The sequence below is a fragment of the Pelobates fuscus genome, chromosome 1 (assembly GCF_036172605.1).
Source record: "Pelobates fuscus isolate aPelFus1 chromosome 1, aPelFus1.pri, whole genome shotgun sequence".
NCBI classification, from domain to species: Eukaryota; Metazoa; Chordata; class Amphibia; order Anura; family Pelobatidae; genus Pelobates; species Pelobates fuscus.
The window spans coordinates 137520339-137548004 of NC_086317.1; the positions used below are offsets into that span (position 1 = coordinate 137520339).

The 27666-nt window shown below is 41.5% G+C and overlaps 1 protein-coding gene across 2 annotated transcripts in view; it reads right to left on the reverse strand.

The window, feature by feature from the left end:
• Positions 1-27666, reverse strand: part of MAGI3 (membrane associated guanylate kinase, WW and PDZ domain containing 3) — a 309487-nt gene that overhangs the window by 141445 nt on the left and 140376 nt on the right. For both annotated transcript variants that reach the window (XM_063450667.1, XM_063450673.1), the window contains exons 3-6: positions 21109-21228; positions 13898-14110; positions 13040-13211; positions 12148-12227 (exon numbers count right to left, since the gene is read on the reverse strand). In XM_063450667.1, the coding sequence (XP_063306737.1) occupies positions 12148-12227; positions 13040-13211; positions 13898-14110; positions 21109-21228 (585 nt within the window). The remainder of the gene's footprint in view (positions 1-12147; positions 12228-13039; positions 13212-13897; positions 14111-21108; positions 21229-27666) is intronic.

The following is a 27666-nucleotide window of genomic DNA, read 5'->3' on the forward strand; positions in this document are numbered from 1 at the left end:
ACCAGGAGGTGGGGGGCATTATCAATGTATCCAACTACAGGATAAGTTGCTGTCAAAAGAGGTAGGAGGCAATAAAAATTGTTAAAAACTGGTATTTTTTTTAACCATGATGGTGACAGAGGAATATGTACAAATTTTTATTTTTAACATTCTTTAAATGTGGACATAACAAGTAGCTGGGACTTGGCAACAGATATAATGTATGTATTTGGATAAATATATAATGAACGCATAGAGGGAAAGGAAGGCCTCTCTGATCTCAAATAACTCTATAAAGAATAATCTCTAGTTTGTTGTGCATTACGCTGCTAGCTAACAAGGGTTTTGCAGAGCGTCCAGTAGACTGCTACTAATTATTAAATACACGGTAACCAGAATGTGACACACATCCTGCTGGCTGAGCACACTGAATCATCATGTACTACATCTCTTTGAAGAGCCCTCTCTAACTGCCTTGGGTTGCTTTTATTTAAATGTACATTATGTTCTAGCACAGCTGGGAGGGAATTCTAATTCTGGTCGGGAAACTGCATCAGCAGCGGCTCTTCTACAGCTATATACCTTTACACATCTTATACGCGGTATGGATTGTTTGGATGTTATTGCGTTTTGTTTTTTTTTTTCACAAAAGGTTAGCTTGAATTAACTGTGTTAATTTACTTACTGATTAATTTAAATACCGTGTTTACCCGAAAATAGGACCTACCCCGAAAATAAGCCCTAGCCGAATTTTCGGGGTGGGCTGCAATATAAGCCCTACCCCGAAAATAAGACCTAGGCATTTTACCTTTGGCGGGACTTCCTTCTTCTATGAGGAGGGGGAGGAGCGTTGCGGGCCGCGGCATCGCGCAGCGTGATGACGACGTGCGCAGCGTGATGACGACGTGCGCAGCGCCGTCAGTCTGCCTTCACGGATCTTCAGCGGAAGGATCCATTCCGGGCGGTGAGGCACCCAGTGGTCGGACTCTTTGAACTGTGAGTAGATACCGGTATTTTATGCCTGGGACTTAATTAATTAAAGGGGGGGGGGGTGAATTAATTAAAGGGGGGGTGAATTAATTAAAGGGGGGGTGAATTAATTAAAGAGAGGGTGGATTAATTAAAGGGGTGGTGGATTAATTAAAGGGGGGTGGATTAATTAGAGGGGGTGTGTGGATTAATTAGAGGGGGGGTGTGGATTAATTAGAGGGGGGGTGTGGATTAATTAGAGGGGGGTGTGGATTAATTAGAGGGGGTGTGGATTAATTAGAGGGGGTGTGTGGATTAATTAGATGGGGTGGAATAATTAGAGGGGTGGATTAATTAAAGGGGGGTGGATTAATTAAAGGGAGGGTGGATTAATTAAAGGGAGGGTGGATTAATTAAAGGGGTGGTGGATTAATTAAAGGGGTGGTGGATTAATTAGAGGGGGTGGATTAATTAGAGGGAGGGTGAATTAATTAAAGGGGGGGTGGATTAATTAAAGGGGGGTGGATTAATTAAAGGGGTGGTGGATTAATTAAAGGGGGGTGGATTAATTAAAGGGAGGGTGGATTAATTAAAGGGAGGGTGGATTAATTAAAAGGGTGGTGGATTAATTAAAGGGGTGGTGGATTAATTAGAGGGGGTGGATTAATTAGAGGGAGGGTGAATTAATTAAAGGGGGGTGGATTAATTAAAGGGGGTGGATTAATTAAAGGGGTGGTGGATTAATTAAAGGGGTGGTGGATTAAAGGGGTGGTGGATTAATTAAAGGGGTGGTGGATTAATTAGAGGGGGTGGATTAATTAGAGGGAGGGTGAATTAACTAAAGGGGGGGTGGATTAATTAAAGGGGGGTGGATTAATTAAAGGGGTGGTGGATTAATTAGAGGGTGTGTGGATTAATTAAAGGGGGTGGATTAATTAAAGGGGGTGGATTAATTAGAGGGGGTGCATTAATTAGAGGGGGTGGATTTATTAAAGGGGGGGTGGATTAATTAGAGGGGGTGGATTAATTAGAGGGAGGGTGAATTAATTAAAGGGGGGTGGATTAATTAAAGGGGGGTGGATTAATTAAAGGGGTGGTGGATTAATTAAAGGGGGGTGGATTAATTAAAGGGAGGGTGGATTAATTAAAGGGGTGGTGGATTAATTAAAGGGGTGGTGGATTAATTAGAGGGGGTGGATTAATTAGAGGGAGGGTGAATTAATTAAAGGGGGGTGGATTAATTAAAGGGGGGTGGATTAATTAAAGGGGTGGTGGATTAATTAAAGGGGTGGTGGATTAATTAAAGGGGTGGTGGATTAATTAGAGGGAGTGGATTAATTAGAGGGAGGGTGAATTAATTAAAGGGGGTGGATTAATTAAAGGGGGGTGGATTAATTAAAGGGGTGGTGGATTAATTAGAGGGTGTGTGGATTAATTAAAAGGGGTGGATTAATTAAAGGGGGTGGATTAATTAGAGGGGGTGGATTTATTAAAGAGGGGGGTGGATTAATTAAAGGGGGGGTGCATTAATTAGAGGGGGCGGATTTATTAAAGGGGGGGTGGATTAATTAGAGGGGGTGGATTAATTAAAGGGGGGGGGTGGATTAATTAAAGGGGGGGTTCAATGTACATACCGGAACCGTAAATAAATAAGCCCTACCCTGAAAATAAGCCCTAGTGTGTTTTGTGTGACTAAAATTAATATAAGACCCGGTCTTATTTTCGGAGAAACACGGTAGACAAGTGTGAGTCTACCAATATGGCTATTTGTGCATATGGGGTAGTAAACGCTCATTCAGTGTCTCCTTTTCCAAGGATGCCTCGGTTGGAGTTCCCCAAGGCTCGGTCCTTGGTCCCCTTCTATTTTCTCTTTATACTGCCTCTCTTGGCAAACTTATTGCCTCTTTTGGATTCCACTACCATCTGTACGCTGATGACACTCAGATATAACTCTCCTCTGCCGTCCTGCAACGTGTCACTGCTTGCCTTTCTTCCATCTCTGATTGGATGTCCTCGCGCTTTCTGAAACTCAATCTCTCTAAAAACTGAACTCCTTGTCTTTCCTCCTCCTGATACTGATCCTCCTCTCTCGCTCTCCCTTCAAGTCAGTGATATCCACCTAAGTCCATCCTCCCAAGCACGCTGTCTTGGCGTCATACTTGACTCTGGCCTCACCTTTGAGCCTCACATCCAGTTTGTTGCCAAATCCTGTAGATGCCAACTTAAAAACATAGCCCGCATCCGCCCCTTTCTTACACAAGATGCTACCAAGGAGCTTGTCCATGCTCTAGTAATTTCCCGCATGGATTATTGTAACCCTCTCTCTCACCAAAAGCCATATTGCCCCGCTACAGTCTGTAATGACAGCCGCCGCCAGACTGATTTTCCTCTCGTCGGTCCTCTCACACCTCACCCCTCTGCCAGTCCTTACATTGGCTCCCTGTACCGTTTAGGAGTCAATTCAAAGTGCTAACCCATACATTTAAAGCACTGGACAATTCTAGCCCCTCTTATATCGCTTCACAGATCCATAGGTATGCCCCTCCTCGTTCCCTCCGCACTGCCCGTGACCACCTCCTGACCGCTGCTCGCACCCGTACGGCCAACTCGCGCTTGCAGGACTTCTCACGGGCGGCTCCTTTCCTATGGAATAGCCTGCCTACCCCCATCAGACTCTACTCTAGTCTTCAATCCTTTAAGAAGTGCCTTAAAACCCATCTCTTTAGGAAAGCTTATGGCCTCCCAGAGTAACCTCTACCTTACATACCTGTCTCTTGCTCTCTCCTATAGGGCAGTGCTTTACTCTCTCCTCCAGCTCTGCTTCACTCCCACCCTATTTGATTTTTTCCTGTCCTAACGTGTCCTATACCCCACCTCCTATAGACTGTAAGCTCGTTTGAGCAGGGTCGTCTTCAAACTATTGTTCCTCTAAGTTTTCTTGTAATGTCCTATTTATAGTTACATCCCCCCTCTCATAATATTGTAAAGCGCTACATAAATGTCAATAATAATAATAATAATAATAATAATAATAATAATAATAATAGAGAAACTACTATACAGCTTAAAAGTTATAAGACCCATACTGCGGCAAAAGGTCGATTATGACATCATTTTGGCGCCAATTTTGTCATTATGAATTTTCAAACCCCAATATATACCTCAATGTGTCAGGACTCTGCTTGTTTACACTTGAAGAAGCCCTGATATTGGCGAAACACTTTGTGTTTTACTATTCTATTATTATTTTTTTAGCAATAAAGTATATTTGGCATCTATTCATTTGTGCGTTTGACCATTTATTTTACTTTTTATGCTTTCATTATTTGTATTCATTTTATTCTGTTCCTGACACACCTATTCCTTGAAGTATCTAACCTACATCTGTACCCTGGTGAGGATAACTGGAGAATTTACCTGACAATATATCCCTGGCGGGGATTATACCACCCTGTCGCTATTGATTGAGCAGTCAATTACTATTATTCTTATTTGGCATTATATTTTACTACAGTGAGTACTATTGTTTTGTTTTTTATATATTTTTCTCGTATATTTATATGCAAGCTGAGATATTGATCTATAAAATAACATATCTGTCAGTGGGGATTATACCGCGGTTTGCAGTTTTACTATGAGCTAGTTTATAGCTCCATCAAATGTTAGTGCTAGTTTTCATATCTGTGTTGTGAGTCCACACCTAGCACTAAACATATTGCACTATTATCGGCCATCTCTCTGCTTTATTTTGTAAGATACAAATGTATAATAGTAAAAAGACATTTTAGTATTCTATCCATAACAATTTCATAAATTTACTAAGCCATTTACTAAGAAGCACAAAAGCATTCTCTGAATATATTCAACTGTATTATTGGCGCAACCTATTTTTGCTTGTATCAACCTATTCAAGTGATGCGGGTTTGTCGTTGTCATTTGTTCCTTTGAGAAAAGGTTTGTATTTTAAGATTATTTGTTTCTAATTCTCTCACATGTTCTACACAGTTTTTGGTGTGCACTTTTTCACTTATGTTTTTGGTGTTTAATGTATTTTATACACATTTTATTACATTAATAAAAGTACAATTTTTCACTGGATATTTTAAATAGTTATAAATCCTTTTAAAATTACTTCAATCTTCAAAATTACCACAGGGGAAGTCACCCGGCGCAGATGGGCTGACAAATGCCTACTATAACAAAAAATTTGCACAAGATCTAGGCCCTTATTTATTAAAAGTTTTTCACAAGACCACAGCCTTAGGTAAGCTCCCGACAGAGATGCTTTGAGCTACTATAGTAACCATCCCTAAGCCCGATAAATCCTTTGATGCATGTAAAAATGATCGCCCAATATCACTTTTAAACACCAATGCGAAGATATACGCAAACATTTTGGCAAATAGGCTTAATGAGGTGTTACCATCCCTTATTGGAGATGATCAGACACGGTTTATACAGGGGAGGCAGGGGATGGATAATACTAGGAAATTAGCACTGATTTTGGATCACTTAAGGGGGGCCAGAGGAGGCGGACTTTTATTAGCACTAGATGCTGAAAAAGCTTTTGACCGCCTCAGCTGGCCCTTCCTGCAACAAACGCTGCTCGATTATGGGTTTTCACAACAATTACTCAAAAAGATTGTTGCCTTATATGCAGGTCCCTCGGCCCAGGTGTTACAGGCAGGCTTCATGTCTCCTCCATTTAACTTAACCAATGGAACGAGGCAGGGGTGTCCATTGTCCCCATTGCTGTATGTTCTCGCATTAGAGCCCCTACTGCAAACCATTCGAAACCATCCTCTTATACAGGGTATTCAAGTTAAAGGAATAGAATACAAAATCAGCGCCTTCGCGGATGATATTTTACTTTATATCACTGATCCTTTAAACACCCTCCCTATACTTATGCAGATAAGAAAAGAATATGGTCTGCATTCCTACTATTTGTTAAACACTACTAAAATGCAGGCTTTGGGAATAGACCTACCCTCTCAAGTTTTAAATATATTATATAAAACATATCCCTTTGAATGGAGACGCGATAGCATTAAATATTTAGGGATAATCTTCTCCAGAAGACAAACGGATCTGAGTGCAGGCAATTATATTAGGGTATGGAAGGAGTGTAAGCAAAACCTGATAAAATGGAGGTCTCTTTTCCTTACTTGGATTGAAAGAATAGTAACTATTAAAATGTCCATACTTCCGAGATTACAATATGTCTTTCGGAATCTTCCGCTATCGATGCCACAGTCTTATTTTTTTTTTTTTTTATTGTGCACAGAATAACAGTACGCTTGTTCAGCCACAATAGCTGTTGCAAGCTGAGTATCGATCACATATATTTTAAGTTTGGTACAGCATATCAGTAGGCGGCATATTTGCAAGTTTACAATAAAAGGATGAATTATCAGTGTGAGTAACATTTAACCTGTTCAGCCACAATAGGAGTTGCAAGTAGCAACTTGAATTTGGCGTGGCATGTGAATAGGCGGCACATTTTTTATTTTATAATGAAATAAAGTATAAGAAAATTAAGTAATAACGTCTTGACAGTGGAGAGGCAAAGCATTGTGTAAGATGCAGGCTTTTCTGACTGTCTATAGCAGGGGTAGGCAACCTACGGCACTAGTGCCATGCACGGCACTCGAGGTGTCTTTGTACGGCACTCAAGGCAGCTAGAGCCAAACGCACTATGGCCTATCAGGAGTCCCAGTAAAACTTCAGATATTTGCTAATACGAAGAGGTGGTGAAGGACAATCCTCAATTTATGCATTGCAGCACATAGAGTAACTGATCTCAGATCACTGCCTCCCAGCACTTGTGAATGGGAATCCACACTTTAGTAGAGCAGCCCTCGACAGCTATCGCAGCTCCTGTCCTTGACCTGTACCTGGCCAGCCTGGTCCCCACTGGAACCCAGGGAGCCCACCCACACTGCTAGATATACACAGAAATGCAGAATAATCCTCCCCTCATACAAATAATATGAACAGCCCACAAACAAACATACACACAATCCACACAAACGCAACACACTAACAATACACATACATGCACACAACCCCACATGCAGCCTCTCACATGCAATACCCCAAACAGCCCTCACACACTACCAAACACACAATGTGACATATCCATCCACACACAATTCTACAAGCAGCCATACACAGCCCACATTCATATGTATCATACACGATACCATAAACTACTAATGAACATATACAATATAATAGCTCATATACGTACAAATACAACGAAACAAAGTAATTACAGTAAAAATAACACAAGCAGAAAACGGCAGCATACACACCTCAATTTTAAAAAATAGGATCGGCACTCTACGAGACATCACAATCCTATATCGGCACAGTGCTGCTAAAAGGTTGCCTACCCCTGGTCTATAGTATGTACGACAGTGTTGCATGCTATTGAGAAGGTCGCTATTGTTATATGGAGGCAGGTGTATACCCGCTTTAATGTGGTTAGGCTTAGGTCTCGTGTTGATGGTGCACTACACTTTCCTGTCCTTGTTGTCGTGTTCTGTGGCTTAATGGTTTATGTGTCAGTGCGTGTGTTTTAGTGATTTGGTCTGGTCTGTGTTTTCGGGAGTCGGTGTGTGTGTTAGGGCTAGTGGAGCCTGTGGAGCTGTGTGAGTTGCCTTATAGTTTCAGCCCCTCTGTCGGTACTTGTGGCTTCCCGCAGTACGTTGCAAGCTAAACTTAAGATATATAGTCAAGTAAATAATATCAACAGTAATTAAAATTAAAATTAGATAGTACAGTGAAAAATCACAAGTGAAAACTAGGAACTTAGCGGTAGTATGATCGGGCAGTCTTTTTAGCTTATTCTTCCTTGCCCCCCCCTGGTCTCAGGTGTCCATTGTGGGAAGGCCAGCCCTCTGCACTCTGAATGCGGTGAAGGACGAAGTGGGGGCCCCGGATGGCTTGAACGATTGCACTTTGGCCATGTCCCAGGTGTGAGGAGGCTGCTGTTTCGAGGCTTGGATGGTGTTCACCGGGTTTGTCGGTAATCCCGCTGCATCTGTCGGACGGGTTGTCGCACCCCCATGGGTTATGATCAGGCTCTTGGGGAATGCCCAGCGATATGGGATGGAGTGTTGGCGGAGCGTGGCTGTGAGTGGCTTGAGACGGCTTCTCCATAGCACTGTGGGTCTAGACAGGTCCTGATAGAAGGATAGGGTGGCAAATGGGTGGTCGGCTTTGGTTCTTACTGCGGTCATGAAGGTCCGTTGTGCTGTCCTAGTTCTCAGCTGCAGTATGACATCCCGTGGGGTATCTGCTGGAGCTTCGGTGGCTCTCGGGATGCGGTACGCTCCGTCTATCTCTGCCTGGCGTGCTTGTTGTGGTGTGAGCAGGGAGGTAAGTAGTCTACCGATGTAGTGTGTTAGGTCGCTCGAGACCACTGTCTCCGGGATACCCCGGATTTTTAAATTTCTGCTTCTGTGTCGGTCTTCGAGTGCGTCTAGGCGAGGAGTGACTTGAGACTGGCTGCGCTGGAGCTCCGTGTTTTGGGCTTCCAGTTGTACACATCGGGCAGCCAGGTCTTGTGTCCCCTTCTGTTGACTTGACGCGCCCTTCCACTGTTTGTATATCTCCACGCAGCGTGGCTACATCTGCGGCAAACAGCATGCGGAGGTTGCGGAGCAGGGCTTTGATATCTCCCTTTGTGGAGGGCAGCTCACTGTCCTCGTCGGAGGAAGGGAGATGTAGTCCCCATGCGCTAGGGAACTCATCCAGCTCGTCCATTACTTGGTCCTCGGAGGAGGCAGAGGCCGCGTCGCCATGTTTTTTTTTTTTTGGCGCGGTGTAGTTTGAGGCCTGTGTGGGCCGGAGGAGAAGGTCTCCGATGTCGCGTGCCCCTGTCGGTTTTGAGGTTCCTTGGTGTTTGAACCTCTTCCCCATCTCATTATGACCTCGTGTGGGCTAAAGATGGCGTGTTGTAGGTAAGTATATTGCTTATTTCAGGCTCGTTTCGGCGGAGCTCTGCTGATACACGCCTGCTAAGGTTGGCTGCTGGCTCCGCCTCTCCACAGTCTTGTTTTAAAATTGATTCAAAAGGATATTACTAAGTTTATGTGGGATAAGGGGAGCCCCTGAGTATCTATGGAACTTTTGAGAGCACCAGCTAGGGTAGGAGGATTGGCAGTCCCCGATATTCGCACTTACTATCATGCATCCATATTGGCGGCTGGCATATTGCATTTTTCCAACCATAATCCTCCCCAGTGGGTCCGAATCGAACAGCATATGATGTCACCATATGACATTACGCATATATTATGGCTCCCTAAACAGTTACGACCCCCTTTAAAAGCAGTCCATGCCCAAATAGCTTTGCTTTGGGATATACACAGACATAAGCTAAGCAGATACCCAATTTCCCCCGCCACTCCTATAGAAGTTCTTATATATTGTATACCTACTTTCCATGCTAAACCATGGCGGGAGAGGGGTCTTACACATTTAATTTATTTTTACGCTAATTCTAGCCTACAGGACTTCAATCACTTTATGATATTCCATTGACCTCTCAATTCTCTTATAGACAATTATATTCCTTTTTACAAAAACAAAATACACAGCCTCTTCCTCGCTGTATTATTGGTGAACAACTTACGATATTGGAAAAATTCTGTATTTACAAAAAACCATCCGCATTATGTAAACCAATCTCCATATGTTACCAATTCATTTTTAGATTATACACCACTATCAGACTCTACACCAGGGAAACAATGGGCAAATGATTTTTGGCTATGGAGCTTACCCAGAACAATGGATTAATATATCCATAAATATCAAGAAATTTATTAAATCCGCTTCACTTATTGAACAAAATAAAAATTATTTATAGGTGGTATATGGTCCCAGAACGGATACACAAAATGTTTCCTTCCATTTTACCCACCTGTTGGAGAGGTCAAAATAACATTGGATCAGTTACCGTATTCATATATGGTGGAACTGCCCATACCTCCAACCCTCTTGGGAGGAGGTACATATATTGTTACAAAATCTTACAAAATTTAAATTACCATATGACCCCTCTTGTTTTTGCTATTGTACATCCCCCCAGATATTCCTAAATACCTTAAAAAACTAATTTTTCATACGGTACTGGCGGCTCAACGCCTTATTGCACGAGCTTGGAAGACTTCAAACATTCCTAAAATCCAGAAAGTATATTCTGAGATGGATGAGCAGAAGCTTTACGAAGGTTGTTTTACTAACACATACTACTCTACTCAAAATGTTATAGCAACATGGGATATATGGGACAAGTGGAGATTGGTAAACCTTATATATAGGGTGAAGCAATAATGTATTCTAAAGTTCATATTATACTGTCTTAATATATGATGTTTTTAGAATATCTTAACATTAATTAAGTCTCATCCAAAGAAACTACTGTGTTATATCGGAACTTGCGACTTATTAGGCTTTATGAGGATATGTTAAAGTATTGTGTATTACTATGGTCAACTACGTTTTCATGTCTCTTCTAACTGACGGATGGTACTTGGATGTTACTCCCTCCTCCCCCCCCATTTTGTCTTCTGTATCCCCCCCATCCTTATGTTTTCTATAAATGGAATAAAAATTGTCAAAAAAAAAAAAAAATACTTAAATCTTGTAAATAATTTATACACCTCACCATAGGGCAAGGCAGAGATCTTTTTGGACAGCATTTTATTTTCACCATTTTGATATGTATAATAGGGTTCAATACCTTTGTTACCATTGTGGTTATTTGACAAACAATGCATTTTTCATATGCTTAAGTAGGGCGCTCTGTTATTTACCGCTACAATTACTTAATGAGCCTATTTAAATTGTATACTGATCCTCGCAGAGAGCTTGAAGTTGAGCACATTTTCATTCTGTAAAATTATTTTTCTTTATCTTTAGATATTCTTTTTTCTTTCAATTGAGATGCATATTTTATATCTTGCAAATGCCCTGTACCCTGCAACCAGACTTAAACATCAGGGTGACACAGTTCTAGAGGCTCTGACCGCTTACCGTTAAAATACAGTAATCTGAAGACCTTACTGATTCTTATTAAAAACAGTTGCTACCTTCTAGCTTTTATTAATCATACAAGTTATTATCGCTTGACAAAGTTTACTTTTTTCTATGACTTATCAGAGGACTAGATGAGAGTGGGCTAAATGAGTATCGTTGTAGATGAGAGAGTTTGCATACCGCAGTGTCCACAACATTTATGCCAATCACTCAAATTGGAAGCTCACCGATCTGCTGTTTTGGGCACTTTGTTAACTGCACTTTTGTATCAATTTATTTTATTTCCTTCTAATTTTCTCTTTTCTTGTTTGTGTAATACAGGACACATCCTAACTTGCCAAACACTGCCCAAGTGAATAATCTGCTTAATTAGATGTTTTCTTTACTGCATGCAATTTGCTATGTTCTTCCTTTTTAGTTCAGAAGGGCTTCTTTTCTTACTATTTTCTGAGCTCTATCTTTTCTACCCACAATCTATCAATCAATCTCTAAATTTCCTTCTGAACAGGTTTCATTGTAGGTTAGCAGTTTGGTGTACTGCTTCTTAATATACAAAAACTGATATTTTTAGCCTTCCAGTATTAGCTCTGAGGCCATAATTTTATATATTCTAATTTTTCAAAGCTGCTCCATTACTCATCTAATCTGAATCTTCTTGTGGCATATTAGTTTAAAGGCTACATTAGCGATGACTAATCTTGGCCCTTCCTAAGATGCTCACTCAGCCTTTAGGAGAGTTGGACAAAATGGGAAATATGATTAACAAACATTTGAAGCTTACAAGGCCAAATGTAAGACCCGTGGATGTTGAGGAATTTCAATGATTCATTAAGGGAGTTGTAGGGAAAAAAAAAACAATGTTTGTTTCAAAAGAAACAGGAGCCAGTTTTCTTTAACCCCACTTTAGTGGAACAGGCGATTCTTCTATATCAATTCATCCTTCAGCCTGCCACAATGTAGCACTGAGAGAAATTCAGGGAACGCAAAACTCTTTTTAAGCAGAAAATAATGAAATAAAATGCCAGTCACTCATCCATCAAAACCCCACAGAACATAATATTTAAACATAAACAGTAGTCTGTCACAATTTAATGATGGTTTCTCTTTAAACTTTTATACACGCCTCGTTGGAAGCACTTTTCTTACCTCCATCATCGCAATCTTCCGGTGCTTTGGCTTTCTTACACAGCCGGGGATCTAGCCACGTTGTTGTTTTAGTGTTATGGCTGAAAAGGAAGCAATTGCAACTATAAATCACAAACATATAAGTAATGCAAGGGATCAGTAAAATATAAAAGGAAACTCGTTCAAACTGCTTGGGCAGTGGAAGTCATGAAATAACGATTACCAATAACTCTGAGTGCCAGAGAGTATTAGATCTTTGTAAGCAAAAAAATGCAATACTACTGATATTTCTGGATTTGGGAATTAATTACTGTATTACCAGTTCTGCAAAAGCAGACATGGACTTCAGGAATAATACTGTATGAACTACATCTTCCACACAATGTTTTTGGCCAAGCTGCTGGGGTGAAACTGGGGAAAAGGAACAGCTCTGTAACAATCACGTCCAAGTAAGAATTCCGTAACTTATCCTATTAAACAGGGCTAGCGAATACTTGAATCTTAAAGAGACACTCCACTGCCAAAATGTAAAAAATGAAATAAAAGTGTTTTGTAGATTTACCCAACCATGCATGCATTACCCCGATTGGGGGTATATCTAAAAATAGCTTGCAAAAGCTTTTGCAAGCCCTCCCCTTCTGCTTCAGAACAGACTTTATTTTGCTGTCGAATCACAGACTTCCAAATGCAGCTCAATGAGAAGTCTTTGAAAGGCAGATCGCTGGGCAATTGCTGCCTCTTGAGTTTAGCTTCAACCATTCTACAATAATTAACTTTGTATTAAAAAAAGAAGGAACCGCTGAGAAAGAGAGATGTGTCCTAGCATGACTTGCTCTTCCATTTCATACTTTCTAAGCGTGCTCCTGGGTGAATTAGTCAGTGATCGATACCTAACAAAGGTAAAATGCCTTACTCAATAAAGTAGATCATGCCAGCTTCAGTATAGGCCATTTCCCAGTTCTTTGGCAGAGGTTCCAGGTTGTCATCTCGTGTCAAGTAATTTCTGAAATCCATGGAACTGTTGGTCTGGTTGTAACTTGGGACTACCTTGCCCCATTCAGAGGTCTCCTGTTTGTCCCTATGCTCTGAAACAAAGTCAAACGGAACATATGAGGGGAACTGACAAGCAGTACAACTGAAACTGCTGAAAAGAAAAAACATATTGACAATGACTTTTCTAACATCCATTGTTGCCTGGCACTGTGGGGAACTTTCAAAATATCCCTGGACTTTTAGAAACAATTTCTGTTGGTTGGTTGATTAGTACATTGATTAATGCAGATCAAAGTAGATTATCTATATTGTTGATTTTTGTAAAATCAAGGAAAAAAAGGAAATAAATGAAATCCACTATTGGACAGGCAATGGTAGGTTATGATGGCTACCCCAATAGACTAAATGGTATTCCTTAAAAAAAATGACACCAAGTTATATTATTGTGGCATGCCTTTTACACATATATACACACATACACTTAAGGATTATTGTTATAATCAGAATATTTAAAGATGTGTTTTGGCATCTACACTGTTCCCTTCATGTGCTTTTTGATTATATTGCCTTTTACAACAGCACCAATAATAAGAAATAGATGTTCTGGATGTGCACTCCAAATATGTGCTTCTTACCAAGTTATATTTGGCATGCCCGATTCCGAGTTAGAAAGAACCGGACTGGATGAGCTCCAACTTATCCAATATTACCTGTGGCATTAATGTTTAAAAAGTAAAAATCACTTTTAAAGAGACGCAATGTGTTTACTTTGGCTCACCTGCACTTCCACTGCTGCCATTAACCGTCTCTCTCTCCTCTTCATATTCCTCCTCAGGTAAAGAAGAATCTGTTCTTTGCATTTTGCTGACAGATGTGGTTCTTTTCCTCTGTGTTTCGGTGTCAAAATCGCCATCAAATAGGACCTGGTCCACCGGGTCTGATTGGAAAGGGCTAGGCTCCGCAGGAGGCTTGGGGGTGCCATAGAAATTACCTGCAAATAGAAAACAAACTGTATCATCTGACCGCAATGCAAAATGTACACCATGAAAATGGTAAAGTAGTTTAAAACAACTACAAAAATTTTAATGAATGATTAAACCAGAACCGTTATGACTGTGCTTTTGTACAATAAAGTTTGTTCTAATTTTCAGGTTTTTTTTTTGTTTGTTGTTTTAAACTGATTTGTAGTCAAAGTAAGATAGGGACTTGTGTAACTTAAAGTGTTACTCCAATACCATAATCACTTCAATGATTTGAAGTTGGCATGGTGCCTGGATTATGTTGGTGCAGCATTTTACTATCAAGGACTGCACATACAGTAATATATGCTTCCAGAGGTGTAACCACCTAATTATGCATCATTAGCCAACCCAAAGGTCCAGGTTGGATTATGTCAATTTTGACACACACGGCATGCTGGAAACAGAACACCACTGGTGTCACATGAGTGCTCTCGGCCAATTAATGAATTTCTGTGAAAAGAAATCTGCACTGAATGGACATTAGCCAGCCCAGAACTCTTGTGCCTGGCTGGCTAATGGCACTGCCAAGAGAGGGTTAAATACCTAGATTAAGTATATGCAGCAATTCATAACCGAACACTGCACATACAGCCTCTAAGCCCTTTAAAAAACTGAAGTGGTCATGGTGTTTGGAGAAATCCTTTAAATACCAGCGTCCTAACTGGCAGCCTCTTGAATGACTGGCAGTTGCTTAGCATATTGCATTTTTCAGAATTATCGTGCGATGCCGCAAAAGATGCCAGGAATTACGGTGGAACAGGAGATCAGACTATAGCACCACATAGACTACAGTGGTTCTGCCAGTCAATGTTTCAGCGTATTACATAATTAACTTGGGTTTATGGTTTTCTTTTAAAACATTTTGTAGCGTGCAGCATGGATAAGGAAATGGAAAAACGTAGTGTCTTAAGTGTCGCAAAACAAGGAAAAGAAAAACTAATTTTTCCTTCTTAATTCCTATTGACAAGGATGTGAGGGGGGGGGGGGAAGAAAACAGGAGCCGCTGATATAAATGGTTTCATTACGTAATCAATGAAATTGCCCAAAGAAAGATAAATATTGACTACACATCAGTTTATTTTTATCTTTAACAGATATCTGGCATTGCTCTGCACACATCATGATACAGGATGAATTATTAACTTACAGTCAAATGGCAGATATTTCATGAACTATCACAGCAAAGTTGCACATCTGCACCAAGAATAGCATACAATGGGTTTATTGACTAAGCAGCAAACTGTAATGAATTAAAGGAACACTACAGCAGTAGGAATGCAATCCTGTACTCATAATGCTACAGTACCCCTGTCCCTAGTTGCATTCAGGTTCTCCCCCACTCCGGATGCCATAAAAATTAATAATAAAATTACTTGGCTTTTTCCACCGCGGAGGCTCCCTTATTGGTGCTCAACTCTCTAACACCTGCAATGTCACTGAGGAGGCATGGCCTTCTCCACAATAGTCCAGTCCATGGCTCCTTATAGAGTAGCATTGAGGACCTGATGAGCATGCGCGGTGAGCGCCGCGTAGGCATCTAAGCTTCCCTATAGAAAAGCATTGTATTCACTTTGTTCCCATGAGCTTCCGCTTCATGTAACCAAGTTTTACTTAGTCAGTGCCCCAGAAGCGCCTCTAGTGGCGGTCAAGAAGTCAGCCACTAAAGGTGCATTTTTATCCCTACAATGTAAACAATGCAGTTTCTAAAAACAAACTGCAATATTTTACACTGCAGGGTTAAAAGAACAGGGACACTGCATCTAGACCACTTCAATGAGAATAGGTGACTTTGGTGTCCCTTTAAAATAATAAATAGCAATCTTTATGCAACAATAGTTTACTTTGAAACATTCTCAAAGTCTGCTACAGTCAAAATTATAGTCACACACATATACATATTATTCCATTTACTATATAAAAATTCAGTAATCAACATTTTTAGTCTGAATGCTGAAATTAAATATCTAATTTCAACACACACATTCCCCGAAAAATATGGTAAACAACAACAACAGGGGGATATTACTGCCCTCATGTTAGGTAGCCAAACTCAAGGTGGATTTTTGCTTCTGCTTTAGTCCACATCAGGATTAAAATACAGTATTCAATTCCAATGGCACGTTGTTTTTATCCGTGTGTGAATAACACACACTAATTACATATAACCAGAAGCTTGCTTGATCTTCCCCTAGAACTGTACACCACAGTAGTCATTTATTAATGAAACGGAAAAAAATTGCTCGAACTTAATTATTTCCTCTTTTTTTGCATTTAGCACTAGTATTAATTAGGTAATCAAACCACAAATTATAATTAATATATTCACAAATAAAAACTATTTTAGCACATTGGCTGAAGCAAACAAAATATGTAATTGTATATTTTATGTGTGTTTATGTATATGCTGATTTCTGTTCTAAAGGACTTTGGCACATAACATGAATTGAAACTGTGGACGACAACCCAGAGAAGCCAACCTGCAGGAGGTCCTTCAGAACTTCGAGTCCATACATCTGTATACAGTGTCATGACTGTGTACTGCGAGTCCGGATGCAATTGCTTCAATAATAAACAATCCAGTCGTTTTTGTGGAGGCTATTAATTGTTCGATTATTTCTGCATGCAAACAATACCCACCCTCCCGTGTTCTTTACATTTCCATCTGAAATCATTTTACAAGAATATTAAAGAGAAAAAAAAAAAAAAAAAGACGGCTAGAAAATGGCATTGGTACCAACAGGACTAAATAACACTATTCTGCAGACATTTACATGCAAAGGAAAAATATGCATGCTCCTAAGCAGATAATTATAGGACTTGTGATACGATTACAGCTGGAGTGCGAAGACCCCCATTCCGCTTCGCAACATTGCAAAATTGTTCTCAAAACTTTATACTAGTATGGGGTGTCCTGCCTATTTGGCATGGGCAGTTCTATACAACCCTGCTGATGCCAATCACTTAGCTTAGACCATTGAGAGTTAATGTCATTATAACAATTTGTTGTTTAAAAATCCCTTGCTTGGTTCAAGACCATGGAACTGCATGCATTTGCTAATCATGATCTTCTTCTTCTTTGAAGTTACACAAGATCACATCTTGATGGTAATTCCATTTTAGAATGGAATAACAGAAGTCCAGATTGTTATAATGGCATATAGACCATCACTGGTCCTTACATGAATACCCTTGTGTCCTTCCTACCTCAACTACCAACGCTGGAAGCTACAGCTGATCACTGTCAGCCAATGAGCTAAGCCATGCATTGCAGGTCTTAGCTGTTCCTAAGCAGGAGCTTCTGTGATCTCCACTTAGCTGTCTGATACATTAGTAGTGGAGGGAAGGAGCGATGCTCAGGAGACTCCAAGTAAGGTTTTAAGCTGTGAAAAAAATGGATTGACTTCTTGCAATGAGGAAGAGGAGAAGGGCACTATTGGAACCATAACCACCACAGCAAGCTTTAGCTTTGAGTGTTCCTTTAAGGAGTTTAAGATGGGTATTCTGGATTATATCCCATTTAAATGACAGTGATCTATATTGCTCTTTGCATTTGCAGGAAACACAAACGGATAAGGCAAATTAAAACTTCCTGGATACAGTGCTGAGATGTAAAACAGGAAGAAATGAATGGGCAGCTTGTGTTTGAATAATGAAACAGCATTGATTAGTTTATGTTTTAAGTCTACATAGAGACCTTACTGCATGTAGACAATAAGATATTATCTACTAACTAGAGATGGAATTGTATGAAATGAGTACTTTTTGCAAAAAAAAATCAGAACAAATAGATCCGAATAGTTGATGGGGTGCCCAAATATCCATTGTGCCCTAAGCTTGCTTTTATTAATTAAATAAATCGAGATAATACACATGCTTTCGTGTGTAATATGTACCTAGTAGATTTTAAATGTTAGATCACAGTTCTAAAAATAAAATAAAAAAAACAAATTTCTTTTAATGTTATTCTGAAGTGCTGAATGTATTAGTGCTACCATTAGAATACAAATGAAAGATTAACCCCTTAAGGACACATGACATGTGTGACATGTCATGACTCCCTTTTATTCCAGAAGTTTGGTCCTTAAGGGGTTAAAGGGACTCTATAGTCAACATATAAAAGCAAGAAAGACAGGTCCCCCAGCCTTCCTTCTTGCTTTTATATGAACTTTCATTTAATAAAAAAAAATTTCGAGGTGTTTTTATATTAAAAACTTACCTCCGTTCCAGTGCCGAGCTCCATGCCACCTACTGTCCCCCCCCGGCCCCCACCCCTGTGCGGCGGGTGGGGGCCCTAAAATTGACAATAGGGGGGGATCTACTGTCCCCCCCCGGCCCCCACCCCTGAGCGGCGGGTGGGGGCCCTAAAATTATCAATAAGGGGAGGACCTATTGTCCCCCCCCGGCCCCCACCCCTGAGCGGTGGGTGGGGGCCCTAAATACAAAGTTAACCCTTTCCCCCCAAAAAAAATAATTATCTCCCTACCTACCCCCCTCACCCTAAAAATAATGAGGGGGGGACCTTTAACTAAAAACCATGTAAAAAAAAAAAAAAATTAGATAAAAACAACTTACCATTCGATGTTTTCATTCTTCTCAAATCTTCTTTCTTCAGCCCCAAAAAAGGCCAAATAAAAAGCCATAATAACCGACGCAATAAAAAAAAAAAAAAAACCCGAGCGCAAAAAAAAAAATAATCCATCTTCACCCATGGAGGGCTCCGCGCAGACTGAGCTCCGCAGGGCGGGGGAAGGCTTATAAAGCCTTGCCCCGCCCTGCAATTAGGCTAAGAACTCTCTGATTGGTGGGTTTAAGCCAACCAGAGTGCTCTTTGTCATTTTACAAGCGTAGGAAAGTTCTTTGGAATTTTCCCACGCTTGTAAAATGACACAGAGCACTGTGTTTGGATGGATTTCAAGCCATCCAATCAAAGTGCTCTGTGTCATTTTACAAGCGTGGGAAAGTTCTTTGGAATTTTCCCACGCTTGTAAAATGACACAGAGCACTGTGATTGGATGGCTTGAAATCCATCCAATCACAGTGCTCTGTGTCATTTTACAAGCGTGGGAAAATTCCAAAGAACTTTCCCACGCTTGTAAAATGACAAAGAGCACTCTGATTGGCTTAAACCCACCAATCAGAGTGTTCTTAGCCTAATTGCAGGGCGGGGCAAGGCTTTATAAGCCTTCCCCCGCCCTGCGGAGCTCAGTCTGCGCGGAGCCCTCCATGGGTGAAGATGCATTATTTTTTTTGCGCTCAGGTTTTTTTTTTTTTTTTTTATTGCATTGGTTATTATGGCTTTTTATTTGGCCTTTTTTGGGGCTGAAGAAAGAAGATTTGAGAAGAAAGAAAACATCGAATGGTAAGTTGTTTTTATCTCATTTTTTTTTTTTTTTTTTTACAGGTTTTTAGTTAAAGGTCCCCCCCTCATTATTTTTAGGGTGAGGGGGGTAGGTAGGGAGATAATTTTTTTTGGGGGGGGGGAAGGGTTAACTAGGGTCCCCCTCTTTGTATTTAGGGCCCCCACCCACCGCACAGGGGTGGGGGCCGGGGGGGGACAGTAGGTCCCCCCCTTATTGATAATTTTAGGGCCCCCACCCGCCGCACAGGGGTGGGGGCCGGGGGGGGGCAGTAGGTCCCCCCTTATTGATAATTTTAGGGCCCCCACCCGCCGCACAGGGGTGGGGGCCGGGGGGGGACAATAGGTCCCCCTTATTGATAATTTTAGGGCCCCCACCCGCCGCACAGGGGTGGGGGCAGTAGGTCCCCCCTTATTTTTAATTTTAGGGCCCCCACCCGCCGCACAGGGGTGGGGGCAGTAGGTCCCCCCTTATTTTTAATTTTAGGGCCCCCACCCACCGTCTTTTAGGTCTTCCCCCCCCCCCAACCGTCTTTTAGGTCTCCCCCCTCCCCCCCCAGCTGTCAGCTGAAGCCATGCCCACAGCAGTGCTGACAGCCTCAGCACACAAAGCGCGTTCACAGTGCTTTGTGTGCTGATAGCCCGTCTGAAGTATTCACCCAGAATGCATCAGACGTGAGGCCTTTTTAGGGCCTCTGAACTCGGATGTCCCTCTGGTGGCCGTCTGATTGACTGCAACAAGAGGTGTTCCAAGCTTCCAATGTAAACACTGCATTTTCTCAGAAAATACAGTGCTTACAAAAAAAAGGCTGCAGGGAGCTGTAGCACTCACCTGAACAACCTCATTAAGCTGAAGTTGTTCAGGTGACTATAGTGTCCCTTTCATGCAAACATACGGAGAGAGACCTCAAATTAATATGATAACAGGTCAAGCTCCTATGGTAAAGGTTTAAAACAAACAAAAAAACATACAGAATAAGCCGAGTTGATGGACTCTACTGATCCATGGAATATATTCACTAAACAGTGAAGTATGTCAATATGTAAGCCGAAATAGCATAACTAGAATTATTCTTTAATTAGGATTTATTCCTTCCTTGGAAATGTTGGCATAAACTGACCAAATTTAATTTTTAAAGTTCCAGTCTAAATGCTATAACCACTACAGCTGTATTCAGTAGTCATGGTGCTATAACTCTCTAATATTTCTGCCATAGTTTTTTCAGACCTCGACCCTTCTCTAACCAATGTGTTTTTTCTTCCTTCTAGCTTGTACAAGTACTTGTATGGTTTGTTCATGCTTTACATGTTCTGAATTCCTCTGCTGGTTATACAGTGCATGTACACACAGCTAGACAGTATGCCCTCATGACATTCAAGTATTGAAATAGGGAATTGGAAAGTAGAAAATGAGCAGTTACTTGAATGAGTTTAAGCTGCCTGAAATTTTTTTTTTGCAGAATTGGAAAAGCTACAACACACACACAAAAGAAAAAGTGAACAAAATATAAATGGCACCATAACAATTACTTCAAGCTCTAGTGGTTTCCATAGTGGTTTATAGATAGCAGTCTTACTACATATTGATGTCTTAGAATCCACCGTACGTACCATCATATGTTCCACTCTCTAGCAATACGCCGCTGTCTTCAAGAGCTTTGAACTGCTCAACAGTAATAAAATTATAATCCACCCCCGGGACTTCTCCATCACGTGGGGAGCGAGTAGTACCTAGAGAGAAACAAACATCAGATGTTTTTAAAACTCACAGCACCCTACGTTCATGAAGGTTAATAAATAAATAAATCACACAACAAAACACCAACTTCAGTTCAAGGACAGTTTCCACAGGGACTGTTTTAATCACAGCCCGTGATGGGAATCAAAGAGGGGAAGAAGGAAAACTTTAATTAAATCCTTATTTCAGAGATCTATCTCTTCAGTTCGTAAAACTAGGGCAATGAATTATGTAGGAAGAAGGATTGCAAAGGAACAGACTTGTTCTTGTGAAGTCTGGAAGGCATGGCAAAGATTGGACGGGAAAGTGATTTGTTCTCATTGTAGCTAAACTAACAACGTGCCTGTTTGGAAACAGCAGTGTTGCCTTAAAGGGACACTATAGGTACCCAGACCACTTCATCTTTATAAAGTGTCTGGGCGCAGTGCCCTCATCTAACCCTGCAACAAAAAAACATTGCTATTTCTGAGAAACTCCAATGTTTACATTGCAGGGTTAAGTCCACCTCTAGTGGTGGTCCTCCCCACAGCCAAAAAAGGTGCTTTCTGCTCCTTAACAGAGTTTACTCAGTGAAACAACATTGGAGGTCATCACATTTTGCGTGAGGACGTCTAATGTCTTTAAATTCCCCCGAAGGAAAGCAGAGATTCAATACTTTTCTATAGGGAAGCTTTAAAGGATCACTATAGGGTCAGGAACACAAACATGTATTCCTGAAACTATAGTGTTAAAACCACCATCTAGCCCCCCTGGGGCCCTCATGCCTCCATAAATATAGCAAAATCCTACTGTATGCAAGCCTGAAGCTGTAACTCTGCATGCTGTTAGACTCAGAAAAACAAGCAGTCTGCTGACATCATCAGAAGTGGTAGCCTGGTCCAATCACAATGCTTCCCCATAGAATTGGCTGAGACTGACAAAGAGGCAGATCAGAGGCAGAGCCAGCACAATTCAAACACAGCCCTGGTCAATCAGCATCTCCTCATAGAGATGAATTGAATTAAAGAATCTCTATGAGGAAAGTTCAGTGTCTGCATGCAGAGGGTGGAGACACTGAATGTTTGGATGCATTTTAGGCAGCCATGACCCAGGAAGGATATCTAACAGCTAACTGGGGAGTGGCCAGTGAAGTTATCACTAGGCTGTAATGTAAACACAGTGTTTACAGCAAAAAGCCTGAAGGTAATAATTCTACTCACCAGAACAAATCCAATAAGCTGTAGTTGTTCTGGTGACTATAGTGTCCCTTTAAGGTTAGTGAAAAGAATTTGTAAGCCTTTACACATCACACAGTGGGGGGGGTAAGTCAATAAGTTAGGAAAAAGGACACTATAGCGTTATGAATACAGGGGTAGGCAACCTTTTGCACTCCAGATGTTAACCATCTCCCCTGAGGTTTGCCATCATCATGGCTGTAAGAGAATTAGGGGAGATGTAGTCCACAACATCTGGAGAACCGAAGGTTGCCTACTCGTGCCCTAGCACTTTAAACATTATATTTGACTCTGCATGCACCATATAGACACACGCGCGCACACACACACACTAAATTCACATACACACCACATGCACAATACACACACATACTGCATTCACTACACACAAATCTACTCTGCATTCACAATACACTACACATAAGCTATAATTATAGTACAGGTTGTTACATTTTTCCCTAAAATTCTAGTTAAAAAAACATATATTCTGACAAAATACAGTACTTTATCTGCCTTATTTTGGAGGTTGGGAGCAGGAGGCACCTTAAACTCTTGTGCCTACAGGCACCTGACCAGTAAATCAGGCAAATGCCGGCATGTGATTTATTACCACTAACAGATTATTACTCATGGCAGTGAGGCAGTTTAACAAGACCTTAGTCAGAAAGATGCAGCACTACATTCATATATCCAATTGCTGCGACAACAAAAAAAAAAAAAACATATCACAAGATGTTCATTAAGACCTGCAAACAGCTCCCAAAGCAATCACATGCCCAGAGTAACCCACATCTGGCTATTATTGCACTGACTCTCTGGTTAGCAATAGCCTGCAGTGAGCCAATTTTGAGTGACAGCGCTTCATTGTCAGTAATACAGATAAATACAGTGATCTATACCATAAAGTAACCATCATTAAGGAATAAGCAAACAAAATAACAAATAACTATTTGTGCTCAGTTAAAGTGGGTCAAACACGCACCACTCGATTGATTTTCCCTAAAGGGACAATATAGACACCAAATAAACTTCAGCATAACGAATCAGTTTGGGTCTCCCTTCTCAATTCTCTGCCATTTAGGAATTAAATCACTTGTTTCGCTGCATGCAGCTCCAGACACACCTCTCTGCGTTTTCAATCAGATTTTGACTTAACCCCTTAAGGACACATGACATGTGTGACATGTCATGATTCCTTTTTATTCCAGAGGTTTGGTCCTTAAGGGGTTAAAGGAACACTATAGTCAACAGAACAACTACAGCTTAATTTATTTGTTCTGGTGAGCATAGTCAGTCCCTGCAGCTTTTTTTTCATAGAAAAGGCTTTGTTTACATTGCTCCCTAGGGACACCTCCAACAGCCACTGGGTCATTGCTGCACAGCACAGACTTTTAGTATCTCCACATTCTGCATGAAGACGCTGAACTCATCCCATAGAGATGCATTGATTCAATGCATCTATGAGAAAATGTTGATTGGCCAGGGCATAATTTGCACTCGGCCCGACTCCTTGACAATTTCAGCCAATCCAATGCTTTCATATGGGATGATCTCAGCCAAGGTGGCGGATCTAAGACAGAGCCAGCACAAGCAGACTGGAAATGAGAGAATATTTTACTATATTTAGGAGGGCGAGACAGTGATTTTAACACTATTGGGTCAGGAACACATGTTTGTCTACCTGACCCTATAGCGTTCCTTTAGAAGTGTATCTGATCTATGCAAATTAAACTTTAATCACACACAAGAGGCTCCTGCATGGTCTAGCAAGCTATTAACTGAGCAGGAGATAATACATTCTAAATTAAACAGACTGTACAATAAAAAAAATTAAAAAAAGTACGTAACTATTAGATCTCACTTTAGAGAAAGTGTTTAGGAAAGCTGAGTGTTACATGCAGGGTAGATGTGACCAGGGAGGCATAACAAAAATTTCTAAGTGTCAGAGAATTGAGCAGTGAGACTGAAGGGGTATAATCTATACACCCAGTGGTGTATCCTGGTTTTGTGCTGCCCTAGGCAGGACAAAACTCAGGCGCCCCCCTCCCGCCCGCATCACCCCCATCCAACCCTTCCCCCCGCCCGCACCACCCCCACCCTTCCCCCGCCCCGCCTTCTAAATACACACACACACATTCACTTACAGATACGCATACACTAGCTAACAGACACACTCACACTAACAGACACACGCACTAACAGACATACATACACTCACACTAACAGACACACACACTAACAGACATACACACACACACACTAACAGACATACACACACACACACACACACACTAACAGACATACACACACACACACACACACTAACAGACATACACACACACACACACACTAACAGACATACACACACACACACACACTAACAGACATACACACACACACACACACACACACACACACACTAACAGACATACACAGACACACTAACAGACATACACAGACACACTAACAGACATTCACACACACACACACACACACACTAACAGACATACACAGACACACTAACAGACATTCACACATACTCACTCACTCACATATCTAACAAATTTTTTTTCAATTACCTCCTTACCTTTGGGAATGCTGGGGGGGGGGTCCTATTTCTCCCTGGTGGTCCAGTGGCTGCTGGGCAGTGCTGGCGGGCGGCTGGCGAGGGAGCACTTCCTCTGAGCTGTCTGCTCAGCTCCCTCGCGCGCCGCACAGTGAGGCTGGGAGGCGGAGCCGGAATATGACGTCATATTCCGGCTCCCAGCCTCACTCTGCGGCCCAGCAGACCGACCGCCCGCCCAGACGGCATGTCAGTTAGCCGCAAGGCTAACAAGGCATTTGCCCTGGGCGTTTGGGGGCGTCTTTTTTTGCCGCCCCCTGGAAAATGCCGCCCAAGGCAAATGCCTTGTTTGCCTCGCGGCTAATACGCCCCTGTATACACCAAAACCGCTTTATTAAGCTAAACTGGTTTTGGTGACTACAAGGTTCCTTTAAAGGCTTGCACTATGAACACACTTGTGTGTGACGGCTGAACGTACAGCACACTTATGCCAGACAGGTAATGGCGGCATGACAACTGTCTTCGTGGGGGAGTGATGACAGGCAAAAAAGATCTGGCTGGGTGTGAACTTGGCTTGGAAAGGGAAGAGGTCAGTTGATGTATTTTTTGAAAAATTATACATGAGGGGGGATGGGGGGGGGGGGGGGAGGGAGCAGTGAAACTAACGTAGTAAGCCTTACTACAAACACAACCTACATTTTATGAAAACACTGTTTTTTGGTTGAAATAACCCTTTAATATGTGCCTGTCATGGTACACACAATGTGGGCTAATTTCAAAGATAATCACACCTACATTTTGTGCTAGGAGGAGTGCCACCACATCTATAGATTTTAATTGAATGCCTTTTAAAACATTGGTCCTGGTCAAAGATCGCTCTATGCCTGTAGTATACAGGTCTAAGCTGAGGTTTTGATGATGGAGAGAGCAGAGAACCCGTCCACTAGTGATTCTCCTGCTTCTTGTCACAGTGATAGAGCCCTTGCAAATGTTGCTCACCCTTGCAGTTTGTTATATGCTTGCATTTCCTCTCATGCTGGAGAGCTGATCATAAATAAAGAATTAATGTAAAAAATAAATTTAAAAAATGACAAACAGGGCTCTCTTGCCACCCACAGCCTGGTCTCCTTGCATTCATAAAAATAATACAGAAACGTCCCTTCATAATATGCATCCAAAGGCATCCAACCCTGAACAGAAATGGCAGGCCTAACCAACACACAAAAACCACAACTAATCAGTGCTTTTAAGGTTGGCTGGATTTATATAGATAATGCAGGTGTGGGGCTTTGATTCGGATGTCAAGGTAGCTACGTTTTTAGACCTACTGCTCAAAAATGTTCTGACAAAGAACAAGGAACAGCAGCCAACAACTCCATGCACTATAATAATGCAATGATATGCAGTGGTTATGGTGTCTTCAGTGCCCATTATTTATTATCAGATTATATTTTGCATTTGGAACACTGTCATTTTAAACCCTAAATAAATGCATTTGCCTTTGTCCAGTTTTGACTATTAGATTGTTACTCATGAGAATCTGTGCTCTGTATAACATGCATTGAACTACTCGGCAAAAGCTCAGAAATGACTATGCTATACACAAAAGACATTCATTGCACTGCAATGCAGTTATGTTGTAATACATTTCTTATACACGGATACAATGGGAGAAATGACAGTGCGGATCCATTCTGCTCTCTTATCATTTCGGCTGCTGGCCTTGACAATTGAAGAAAACACGACACAAAGCACCAAGATTTACTTGCTGATTAAACAGTTCATTACATTTTTTATCTAATGAGTGTATTTTCTGACTATTTTAAGGAGAAAATTGGGGGGAATAAATGATTGTGAATTTAATGGTAAATTCAGCTAATAAATAAAAATAAAATACAAACGCCAAGATTTCTACACAAAACCGTTCAGCTCTTAAAGAGGCACTTCCAGCATTATTATTAACCAGTAGGATTTAGTGATCTAGCGACGTTGCGGTTTACGGATTGTTTGTCAAAGTTTTGTCAGTGTCTTAGTGCTCTCTTGGCACCTGGAAATCTCCCCCTCCATGGCCACAGTGATAAGGTGGTGAGTTAAGCTGCCACATTATCAGGACAACAAACTGTCCCGTGTTTTGGCAGGGACAGTCCCTAGTTCAGGGTCCTGTCATCCCGAGTCTGTTCCTTGGTGTAATGCTTTTGGGGACAACAGGGCACTGTCCCCAGAAAGTGTAGTTCGAGCTTTAACAGGGGTCTTTGCCTAGTCTGCCTTAATGGGCCAGGTCTGCGTAACTTTAAGTCAGCCATGTGCACATAAGAGAATTACTTACCTTGGATCCCTTGGCACGCTGGTCTCCCTGCTGCTGCAGCAGCAGCAGTCTTGATGAACTCAGCTAACCCAATGCCCTATAGCAATGGTTCCCAACCTTTTTCCCCTTGTGTACCCCTTGGCAGCCCATTTCCATAAATTGTAACCCTCCCGTTAGCAAAATGTTTGTAATTAACATAGCTGCATTTATTTCAAATGTATACGTTTTTCTCTACCCCATGTCCCCTTTTTCTCTACCCCATGTCCCCTTTTTCTCTGCCCTAGGCTCTCCCTGCTTCACCTCCGTCCCAGGCTCTCCCTGCTTCTCCTCCGACCCAGGCTCTCCCTGC